The 12,612-nt window shown below is 38.1% G+C and overlaps 1 protein-coding gene across 6 annotated transcripts in view; it reads right to left on the bottom strand.

Moving 5' to 3' along the window:
• The window catches only part of LOC111081552 (serine-rich adhesin for platelets), a 55,024-nt gene that overhangs the window by 25,065 nt on the left and 17,347 nt on the right, over positions 1-12,612 (bottom strand). For all 6 annotated transcript variants that reach the window (XM_041595900.1, XM_041595901.1, XM_041595902.1 and 3 more), the window contains exons 8-11: positions 11,082-12,565; positions 2,382-2,576; positions 1,848-2,326; positions 1,367-1,779 (exon numbers count right to left, since the gene is read on the bottom strand). In XM_041595900.1, coding sequence (XP_041451834.1) covers positions 1,367-1,779; positions 1,848-2,326; positions 2,382-2,576; positions 11,082-12,565 — 2,571 coding nt within the window. The remainder of the gene's footprint in view (positions 1-1,366; positions 1,780-1,847; positions 2,327-2,381; positions 2,577-11,081; positions 12,566-12,612) is intronic.

The following is a 12,612-nucleotide window of genomic DNA, read 5'->3' as shown; positions in this document are numbered from 1 at the left end:
GAGAAAAAATTTGCACTAGATCGTATAGCCTGGTGCGGACCGGAGGGTGAGAAAAAATAGCTTAATATCCTCTGGAGCTACGAAACCAAGATCAATTTATTTGGAAATGATGCGAAAAGGAATTTTCGTCGTCCAAAAGGCAAAGAATTTGATCCCAGGTACACATGTAAAACTGTGAAACATGAAGGTGGTAGCCTAATGGTATGAGGCTGCTTTTCATGGTATGGTGTTGGTCCGATTCATCGTATTGACGGAATATGGGACAGACTCGTATACAAAGATCTATTGGATACGGTGATGCTACCATATGCCGAGAATAATATGCCACTTTTATGGAAGTTCCAGCAGGATAATGATTGGTTCCGAGAGCAAAGTGTGGATGTTCTTGGGTGGCCAAGTCAATCCCCGGACCTAAATCTAATCGAGAATCTCTGGAGTGAACTCAAAAGAGAGGTCGGAAAGACTTTTTGACAAAATAAAAATCAAATTTGGGATATTGTCCAAAGAGGAGGTACAACATTCCAATTGGAACTTATCGCAAGTTAATATCCTCCATGCCAAGAGGAATGGAGAAATCCCTGCAAAATAATGGCGGATATACCGGGTATTAGCTGCCAGACACTCAATTTAATATAAAACAGGACTTAAAATATAATTTAAACATTTAAACATGTCCAGCCAAAATTGACGGATTTAGGAAATATTTAATTTTCTTGTAAATTAAAGAGTTTGTGAAACTGTTTTTACTTTTTCTTTAAAGACAATTAATATAAGATTTGAAAACACTTTGATTTGTTAAGATTAGAGAAGATATGAACTAGAAATTAAAAGTTGAAAAAGAAAAAAAAGCACACCTATTATTTTGTCCATAAGTGTATTTATGTTCCAGGTGTGTACCGAAAAAATATGTTAAGGTTTACTTTACTTGGATATTTAGTGCCAAAATACGTATATATAGCAGTATTTTGCGTCAACTGTGCAAGTTCAAGGTTTTGATTAAATTATAAAATTATATTACCCAGTATTATATTTCAAAGTAAAAACGTAGTCCCTTTGTAATATAGATTATACATACAACTAATATTTCTCCATAAAAAGTCCCAAAAGCAAAACAAAAATAAAGTTCCATTATTAATGTATACAGTGGTCATTAGGTTTAGCTTAAAGTTTAAAAATACTGTCGTTACTTTTATTTTTCTCATCTTTGTTAGATTTTATTTTGAAAAGGCACAAAAGCTTTGAGCGACCCTTACAATGACAGGATGAATGAAAACTGTCTGCACTGACAATGAACATTTTTTTTCATTGCTTTGGTCTTAAATGCGTTCTAAAGGACATAAGATATATGTATGGTTTTATTGCTTACCTTGGGAGCAAAAGCGGTCAAATGATTCGGGGGCATGAACGGCGTTGCTCCACCCAAACCAGTGTGTAAAAGACCTGCCGAACTGTAACTCGTATAGCCGCCAGGAGGTAATCCAATACCAGCCCGATAGAACTGGGGGTCAACAGTCGTGAGTTTGGGAATGTCTTTAAATAATGGCGGCGGAAAAATTTGCGCTGGAGTTGTTTGGCCTGTATGCAAGGGCATTGCTGTAGTGGATACGGATGCAGCTGGCAACAACTGCTGATGTTGGTGCAAGTGAGTATGCTGGTGCTGATGATGATGAAGCTCTTGTCGTAGATATGTTGACGATGGTGGTGTGGGAGGAACAGACAAGCCAGACCGATCCAAAAACCTGCTGTCTAGCTCGCGACGTAGCAAATCTGCTTGGTCATCTATGCAAAAAATAAAAAAAACCACATAAACGTTTGTTTCACTTTTCTGTTCATTATAATCCTCATACTTTTACTTGGTTGAAAAAGAGATTCTGCAGAAAACGGATGCGGTGTGGATGTAATTGTGTTTGCACCTGTAGGTTGAGTTATGCCTTGTATGTTGGACGATGACGTAGTAGCAGAAGCTGCTGCCGTTGTTGAAATAGTGGTAAAAGTGTGGGACACCAATGAAATTTGCGGAACGGAGCTAATAGCTGTAGCAGAGGTTGGAGCCGCTGGAGAAGACGTTGGTTGTGCTAAATGTGCGGGGAAGTACGAAGTAGGTTGAAAGTTTGTGGCTGTCACATGCCCACTGACACCAGCCGATGACATATCATGTGGTGATATTGAATTGGATGGAGTTCTTGTCGTCGGAGCCACTGTCCCCACCATACCAATTCCAATTCCTGCTCCTATATTTAATGGCGGTGGAGTTGGACGGGCACTACCACTGAATATGACAGATGTCGATGAGATGGGTGTCGATACCATAGTAGAAGGGGTAGAACTGCAAGCAAGGTATAACGTTATTACAATGGTAAATAAGTTAAATAAGAAATTACTTTAACCACAACCCATTCCTTGGAGAATAGGACGATAGACCCGTCCCTTGGCCCGTCATTGATGAATTTGATGATGAAATAGTTATACCAACGTATGGACTTGGCGCGATGGCACAAAATGGTGCACTTATGCTGACACCCTGCGACACACCTGTTGATGATGTTGCCGATATGTTTGATCGCAGATTTGTAGTGCTGGAGAAAAATATTAGCTATGATTAGAACAATTCCTTAAGGAGTTACTGTAAATTATACCGTGAACAACCTTTCAGAGACGTATCTATCAAAAATATGTATCTTAAAATCCACTTCAAAGTGCAGAACAATAGAATCGAATTTTAACAGAATCATTTCGTGGAAGCAAACTCGCCTAAAGCAATTAATATTATATGGTCAAAATCGAACATTCGCACTCATATTTAGACGGAAATTGTAGCAAAGTCACATGAAACTCTGTATTTTTAACATTTATTGAATTCGCATTCAAAATTTCAACCCTGTATGGATTTTTTTTATGTGCATATACATTTTTCTGAAAGCGTTGTTATTTAAGAGTTATGGAAGTCTCAAATTTACTATTACGTTACACAAATTTTAATATTTTGATCATTTAATTCGTATCCTTGTGCTTTTAAACATATTTCAATAATTTCTTTGAAGCTTTATTGGGAATTCATCTAAAAGATGAATGCTCTTTGGATCTTCGATTTTTTTTTTTGTAATCGTGATCAGGTTGACTTAAACCATAGCACCTAGACTGTTATTAAACCATATAACTTTTTGTTATGTGTAATGTAATCTATATGTGAGCTCAGTCAATATATAAATTGGTGAGCTTATGATTTATGTAGAATTTTGAAGTATTTTACATTTTACATGTTTTTTTTACGAGCACCAGCATAGGTAAAGTTGTCTCGAGCTGGTGGTGGTGGGGGAAGCAACTGCAAATTCTTGATTCTGGCTATAATTATACGATCCGATCTGATTCAGATTCGACAATCTGGTAGATATGGTCATTCGCTACCATACTGCGTTTTTAGCTTTATCGTATCTTTAAAATTGTGCCTGCCACAGATGTTCGTCCTTTGTGGGGGCGGAAGGGGGAAATGCGAAATTTTGAAATACACTTATAGAAGTGTGATATCACATGAGTCCGGAAACAAAATTTGGTTGCTCTAGCTGCGGGGGGAAACGACTGAAAATTAATTTCTTCATTCTGGCTATAATTGTGATCCGATCTGATTCAGATTTTAGTTTTTAGTTTTATCGTATCTTTAAAATTGTGGCTGCCACAGATTTTCGTCTTTTATGGAGGCGGAAGGGGGCGGGGCGAAATTTTGAAATACACTTGTAGCAGTGTGATATCACATAAGTCTGGAAACCAAATTTGGTTTCTCTAGCTCCTATAGTCTCTCAGATCTAGGCGCTCATCAAGACGGACAGACGGACAGACGGACGGACGGACGGACAGACGGACATGGCTATATCGACTCGGCTATTGATGCTGATCAAGAATATATATACTTTATGGGGTCGGAAACGTTTCCTTCTCTGCGTTGCACACATCCACTTTTACCACAAATCTAATATACCCCTTAACTCTTTTTTGAGTACGGGTATAAAAAGTTTACATTTTTTTTCCTACATCTAGTATCTACATCTACAATGTATATTATACATATAACATGTAGATTACAGATGTACCATTTAGATTCTACATCTCCTCCGCTACGGTTTGTTCGCGCACTGAACGCGGCAGAGTGTGCGAGCGAGAAAGAGATAGGTAGCGGGTCTCTGGCTGAAGTAGGTGGAAGAACCAATAGAAAATTAATTTCTTCATTCTGGCTATAATTATAATCCGATCTGATTCAGATTCGGCAATCTGGTAGATATGGCCATTCTCTAGGATACTGCGTTTTCAGTTTTATCGTATCTTTAAAATTGTGCCTGCCACAGATTTTCGTCCTTTGTGGGGGCGGTTCGAAATTTTGAAATACACTTGTAGCAGTGTGATATCACATGAACTGGAAAAAAGATTGGTTCCTCTAGCTTTTATAGTCTCTGAGATCCAGGCGTCAAACAAGACGGACGGACGGACAGACGGACAGACAGACAAATCTAATATACCCCTTAACTCTTTTTTGAGTACGGGTATAAAAAAAAGCGCTACCTCAGAAAAAAGCTTAAAAAAAAATACCAGACTTCAAAAATTCTTCAAAACAAAGTTCTGACATAGAAAAAAAAACCATAATTCTTTAAAAAAATTAAAATCCCCATATCTATCAGAAAAAGTCGGTATGCTGCCACGAAAGTGGAATGGGTGCGCGCCCACACAGCGCTCTCTCTTCATCGTGCAGCCTCATACATTCAGTCGCTTTTAACAGTTGCTTTTTGTGTTCCCAATACACTTGCTTGCGATGCATTCGCTCGTACCGTGCTCTTTGGAGTGACTCTACTTTCACCTCCCGCTGCCACGGCGTATCGTCCAACACCTGGATGGCTCAGCGATTTTATTCGAGTATCGCTCTCTTCTTCACAATTGCCAGCGTGGGATAGTAAAATCTTACTTTATAACAGACACTTGCTCTCTCCACAATTTTCTGCATGCTTTTGATGCTTTCTGCAGCGCGCTGTCAACGGCACGCACCGACTGCGGAAGTATCTACAAGAATATCTTCTGCTATTTAGCGAATGGATTGTATCTCTAACTTTTTTAATGATGATCTCAGCCTGCCAATACGTATTCGAACAGAAACATTGCGCAGGGTTTTATATTGGTTCCTTTGGCTGTGCAGTGCAGACATCTGGTGTCGCCGATAAGGATTTTACTCTTACACTCCATATTACCGTCAGGTAGCCAAATTCATCTGACAAGAGAAATGGAAATAGCTGCCTTAAAATTTTCTTTCAAAACATATCTGGAATGAGATATGAGAAACTCAAAACTCTTCGTTAGTACTTCCAACAGCGATTATGACGTCATAATATTGGTTGAAACCTGGCTCAACCCTAACTTCACCTCCAATGAGCTCTTCGATGCAAACTTGTTCCAGGTCTATCGTAAGGATAGAGAATTCAGCGGAATTCATTGCGAGAGCGGTGGAGGTGTCATCGTGCCTGTCCGACGTACTTTCTTCTGCGTAGCAGTTGAACTTTTTAAATGACTCACTTCTGGACCAGTTGACTATCGAGGTGTCTGGCTAGTCCGGGAAGACTTTAATAGTTGTTTCCTATATACCCCCAGGATGTGACTTTTTACTTTATCAGGCGATATGAACAATGTTTCCAGCATAAATACCAGCTTAGATGACTCTGTTTGGTATCTGTGTTACAGGAGATTTTAATTTAGTATCTGTTGTATGGACATGTGATCCGCAATCCCTTGCTATGGTGCCTGGCAATGTACACTTGCCACATCAAAAAATCGGCATTGATGATTGTTATAGCATGGGCCTCACTCAAGTATATAATATTTTTAATGATAGGTTACTTTATTTAATATTTATTAATTCTATTGTTCATTCCTCTGTAAGCCTGATGAATTTACTATTTCTAGTTGTGTTGTTCATCATAAGCTCTTATGCTTTAATAACAAATTTTTAAATTTTTTACCAGCTCTTTAAGTAGTTTCTGGATCTAATTTTGATCCTGCCAGCTTGGTTGCCGTAATTGATTGCCTCATATCTATGGATTGGGTTAATTATAATAACTTCCTTGTTACCCTTATAAATACTCTTGACAGCATGGTTTCAACCAAGTTAGAGGGTTTGTATAGGCTTCCTTGGCACACTAAAGGCCTCCAGAAATATAAAAATTTAAGGAATACGTTCTACAAAAGTTTTCTTAGATGGGATAATCCAAGGGATAGCGATTGATACAGGCAACACAAGCGAGAGTTTGAGTTTCTGAATAAATTTCTATATAATCAATACATCTCTGATGTTGAAAGTCCAATCCTAATGTGTTCTGGCGCTTCATAAATTAAAAAAAGTATCGTCATCCATACCGTCAACTACCAAATATTATTGCTAAATCTGGACAAAGTATTGCCACCTTATTTGCTTTCTTTTTCTCAGGACATTTTGGATAGCACTACCCGACACTATTTTTCCTCAAGGAACGAAACCAACTTTTTCTGAAAGATTTTGGGCTTAGAAATTGATTGATGATATATATATGTATATATTTGTACGCATACACAGTTTGTGCTGTGTACCAGCATACCGAAAGCCCAACACATGCAAAAATCTATGTGCGTATGCGATCCGTCCAGCAAAAACCGGTTTTTTCTCTTCTTTGATTGGTGTTACCGATTTTTGTTATGATTTTGTTGTTGTCTTTTCTTCGAGATTGCACTGTTCCCTTATTCGTATTTGCGTTTTTGTTTGCCTAGATCTCAGTGACTTTAAGAGCTAGAGAAACAAAATTTGGTTTCCAGAGTCTGATATCAGACTGCTACAAGTGTGTTTTAAAATTTCGCCCCGCCCCCATCCTCCCACACAAAGGATGAAAATCTGTGCCAGGCACCATTTTAAAGATACGATAAAACTAAAACGCAGTATCGTAGAGAATGACCATATCTACCAGATTGCCGAATCTGAATCAGATCGGATCATAATTAGAGCCAGAATGAAGAAATTAATTTTCGGTTGCTTCCTCCACCTCCGCCAGCAAGAGACCAGCATTTTAGTTGTAGATAACAGATGTAGCAAAAAAAATCTAAAATGAAGTATCGCAGAGAATGCCCATATCTACCAGATTGCCGAATCTGAATCAGATCGATTCATAATTATAGTCAGAATGAGGATACTCAATTAATGTCATACATACAGTATATAGATGTGCCAGTTCATACAACGAAAGTGGCGCAGCTGAGTTAATGAGTATTAAGACACTTTTTGAAAAAGCTTGACGCATAATATCAGAATAACTGTTTTGTATAGCCTTTATATGCTAATATACTTTTAATATAGAATAAACAATGGATAAAGGGATACATTTCTTCGGAGCAACCGCTGGCAACAAGCTCTTTGCGCTATCTGTCGCTCTTAAATCTAATGCACGCTCGCTCTTATCATCACTAGTCGTAGATCAAGCCCGAGTGCCCGAGCGTTGAGCGGTCTGAGTTAGTTGCATTGCTCTTGAGAGCGGGAGAGTCGAAAACTTGAGAGCAAACGGAACAGATTAATATAGTCCAACGACCCTTGCAAGGTATATATACATATATATGTTCAGTAACCCTTCGCCACGAACACACGGATTGAATTTTTCGCTATTATAAATTGTCGAAAATAAAGCCAAGTTTTTAAGATTAAACGATTTCGCTTTCTGACTTATTTTGTGGAATTTTATCAAGCTGTCGGAAAAGTCCGAAAGCTTGAGAATAATTATTATTATTGAACACATTGGAATTTCTGTGGACGCGACTCTACTTATATGCCCGTACTCAGTCAGTACAGTTGAGTTCAATGAAATAGTAGTGCCGCACCTCATCACTTTCAAAACTCTTTTTGAGACAAATTGAACAAAGAAAACCGAAGAAATATCAATACATTTGAATTCCATCTTCTTGTTTTACATGACATAAGCCGAATACCCATGAAATTTGCTGTTCAATGAAATAGTAGTGTTTTTTTAGAACATTGAAAAAACAACGAATCTCAAATAAAAACTTATATTTCATGTTTTTCATGTTTCCTGAGCTTTAATATTTAGTTTCTAATCAATTTGGTTTTCATTTCGAACTTGCACCGGCCGAACATGGGTCATTAATCTCTTGCCAACGCTTCAATAGGATTTGAGCCAATAATCCATGAACCACTTGCTAAAACTTGGCTCTGGTTGACGATTGAGCAGTTGCAACAATGTATTTGGTATTCCCCCATAAGGTTTCGATGAGATTAATATCCAGTTGGACAGTTGGCCATGGCAAAATGTCGATCTTTTCCGATAACAATTAATTCCTAGCGAGCTTTTATGGGTGTTTCAAGTCATTATCCGGTTAAAATATCCTTTTAGCAGGAATTTTTCAACTGTAATATGAATGTAATGTTTCTAAAGTATGCCTACATACACAGTTTCGCTCAAAACCATACTATATTCAAACGCCAGGCCAGAAAGTACTAGCTCAAATGAGCCTAGCCCCATAAGGCTCAGCCTAGCATGCCCAATGCTATATTTTTCATGATTTTAGGTGGTAATCGGATTTCTGTGAATTCCAAACATATTCTTTTGAGCCTATCTTACCATAAAATACAACTTTACTATCATCAGTCAACAGCATTTTTGTCACTGTGAACACAGGCCAGACCACATGCGATTTTCCAAACTGAAGTCGTGCACCCATGTACTCTCAGACCCAAACGCGGAGCTTTCTGGGACTTCTTGCATTCAAATAATGTGTTCGTCTACGAACTGTCACATCACTGACAGCGATTAAAAATTTTTTTCATAATTTTTGAGGATATTAAAGGCCTGGTCTTGCCTTCGACCATCGCCGACCATCCTCTAAAAAATATTTTTTTCGAATACAAAATCGATTTTCAGTCTACTTCTTATAGTTTATTAATTAAACACAATAGTGAGAGTGCATACAACTTAGTTTTCAATCCCATTATACCTCCTGCCTTAAGTTTTTAGTTTAACTCTTAGGTCTCCTCTTCTGGACCGAGCAATGATTTCTTCAACGCTTCAAAATCAAAAGTACCGCAATGTCCAAAACTGTCTTTCATCAAATTATTCGATATCTGAATTGAGCTTGCGGATGGTGACTTATTTAAATTAATTTTCTTTCTTTTTAATTTTTAAAAATAAATTTAACCCAGCACTACTATTTCATTCAACAAAAGATATCATGGGTATTTGTCTAAAGTCATGAAAAACAAGAAGATGGAATGCAAATGTAACGGGGTTTCTTCAAGTTTCCAATGCTTACATTCCAGGCTTTACGTAAAGGTATCACTTGTTCAATTTGAAGGACTAGAAATATCTCAAAAAGAGTTTTGAAAGTAGTGAGGTGCGGCACTACTATTTCATTGAACACAACTGTATATAAATATGTAAGCTTTAAGATTTATTTAGATTTTTTAAATATATATACATTTTACATTTTTCTGCTACATCTGTTATCTACATTTAAAATGTCGATTCCACATCTAAAATGTAGATTATAAATACACAATGTCGATTCTGCGATTTTTTGTTTTCTCGTATTTTCAAAATTGTGGGTGCCACAGATTTTTCGTCTTTTGCAAAGGCGGAAGAGAGCGTGACAAAAATTTCAAACAAAATTTATTCAGTGTGATATCAAATGAGTCTGGAAACAAAATTTGGTTGCTATATGTAGCTCTTATAGTCTCTGAGAATTTGGCGACATGGCTATATCGACTCGGCTATTGATTTTTATCTGGAATATATATACTTTTACAACAAGTGCATATACCCCTTAACTCTTTTTGAACAAGGGTAAACAAATATTTTAGAAAAATGCCAAAGTTGAAGAAACATTAAAAATGGTAGAAATTTAAACTTTGAGTCGCTATATCTTCAGATATATCCATTCTATTACCACGATACAAAAAACCTGTAAAAGGTACTACAATGTTCTTGTCAGCCTATTACTTTTTGTGGATACAGCGCGGGTATTCTAGAGTTATGTCAAAAAAGAAGCGCTATATCTAAAAAAAAGCTTTAAAAAAAATACAAGACTTCAAAAATTCTATAAAAAAAAGTTATCTAGATTTTGTCTAGCAGTGTAATTGATCATTTTACATAGGAAAATATCCACTGGCATCAAAGTAAAATTTTGACTATTTATTGTAAAGCTTCTGGAAGTTGTAGAGCCATGCACCGTGCAGACTACATTTATGCAGATTTTCCTTTCAAATGCAGTTTATTTCATGGAGATATCTCAATTAGTTTAGAAGGTTTTAATTATATTAATTTTTATTAATTATTAAAATGGCCGAAGGCCACACTCTGCGACGGTATGCATATTTTAAAGTAGGGGTCGGCACGCACACACATGTTTGTGTGCGAAGACAACAGACACGAAGGGCTAATACATTACTTATTTCTCTGCCGCTGCGGCAGCGGAGAAATTGTGCATAGGACACACAAAGTTGGCTCTCTGCAGCTGCTGCAGCCGAGCCGAGCCACACGAAGCTTTTATGCCGACTGCGCTGCCCGAGATTTTTTCCTATGCACAGTGCCGCTGTCGGCCCCTGTTTTAAAACGAGTCATAATGCCACAAACATTTTTGAAACGAACCATTTTTAATTAGCGGCCGCCAACTTTCAACTATATCATCGTTTTTTGACGGCGAAAGAGCCTGATTAGCCTTGTTTTAGATATACTTTCTTCTGAGTGTCAAAAGATCTGCGAAAATTAATTAAAATGTTTCAAAATAGGGTTTCATATTCTTAAAAAATATTGTTAAAAAACAATAAAACCATTTTCAACCAACTTTGGTTGGTTTTTTTCATGGATAGGTCAGAAACTTAAATAGCAGCCTATGTATAAGTTAATGCAGAGCAGAGCAGATCAGATCATAATAGCTTCTATACAAGAATTTGAAAATCACAATTTTTCTCCAACCTTTATTATACCTCATTTATACCTAATCTTTAGAGTCTTATGCTAATTCGAATTTTCTTTAACTTATATTTTATTTATGCTTTCATATATTTATATTTACATTACCTGTATGCGGGATCCCGATCTTTGCTGCAGGGACTTTCACCTTTGGGTGAAATTATTCTTTGGATCACAGATGACGATGATGACGCAGATACAGATGATGAGCACGACGTTGTCGGTAAACTTTGGACGGTGAGAACTGAAGCACTTAAGTTGGAGGCAGGAACAGTGGATGTGTAAGGAGTACCTCCGCAACGCACAAACTGTTGGTGTTGTGATTGCATTGGTGCCGCTAACTGCGGATGCGTAGTTAGCAAATGAGAGACAGATGGAAACTGCCCAGCCTGTGGAAGCATTTGTGTAGATGGAGGGGGGAGTGCTTGTGGGGTAGCAGTTGCAAGCGAAGTTACAGCGGGAGTAGACGGTACCGAAGTTGTGGTAATTAGCGCGGCAGTTGCATTGCCAAAAGAATTACTGGCATATACTGGAAGATGATGGGAATGAGATACATGCAAATGGCTTAGCGAATGAACCGCAGTGGAGTTAGCCGAAAGAAAACTTGCTGTCGTTGCAACCGACTGTGAAACGGGTTGTGAAACGCTTATGTTATTAAGTGGGGTGATGGGTCGCATCGCCGGTGTCGATGATACACTCTGTTGCACTGTGAAACTTAACGATGCCGCTTTTAAAGATGCCGGGACTATTGGCGACTCTCGACTGCTACGTGTATCGGAGCTACGAAGCGGAGAGGATATGTTGGGCGATGCAGTCTGCAATGTTGGGGGCAGGTACGGTCCGTGCGTTATGTTGTTGTATGGTGTGTACAAAGAGTAATTAGGATAAGGTGTACGGTATGGAGGTGCCTGAATAAGCATAGGCATGCCCGCAGCCACATGAGACATAGGAGGGGGTGGGACTCCGGGAAAAAGTAATGGGGGCCCTGTAGTCCCAAGTGCACTCGCCCCTGCTCCAAACACTGAACCAGAATTTCCAACTGTGCTTTTGCTGATCGATGTTGTTGTAGATACTGCCGACATCAATTTAGTAGTAACATGAGGAGAAACACGTGGCTGTGTACTAATTAGTGTTTTTGCTGTGCTATTGATCGTTGGAAAATCACCAACGAACCCATTGACAACTGAATTGCTGGATGTAGGTGTTGAACCATTAGTAATTTTTAGTGTTTCTACGGAAGCTGCTGATAACGAAGATAACAATCCAGTGCCACTAGCTGTAACATTGTTGTGGCTTATAGTTCTTGTAACGGTATCGTTTGATTTCAGGTTGTTCGCTGGCACTACACTTGAAGACGGCGACGAAATCGGTAATCCAGAACTTGAAGTTGAGATTCGCGCACTAAATTGGCAGCCAAGTCCTAAACCACCATGAGTTTTTTGACTACAAGGTAATAATGGAACAAGTGGCCGTTGGCCCGCTGATGGTAATCCGTTTGAAGAAATCTTTGTAGCAAAAAGAATTGGTTGATCATTATTCGATGAAGCAGTCACACTAGTGTCATTTCTAACAGATGTTCCAGCATTGGGATGCTGTTGGATATAGAAAATAAAAAATTTGTTTAAATACAAAAATTATA

Source organism: Drosophila obscura, unplaced genomic scaffold (genome assembly GCF_018151105.1).
Source record: "Drosophila obscura isolate BZ-5 IFL unplaced genomic scaffold, ASM1815110v1 contig_87, whole genome shotgun sequence".
Classification (NCBI taxonomy): Eukaryota; Metazoa; Arthropoda; class Insecta; order Diptera; family Drosophilidae; genus Drosophila; species Drosophila obscura.
The sequence above is the reverse complement of the archived record's forward strand: the minus strand, read 5'-3'. Positions and strand labels throughout refer to the sequence as shown.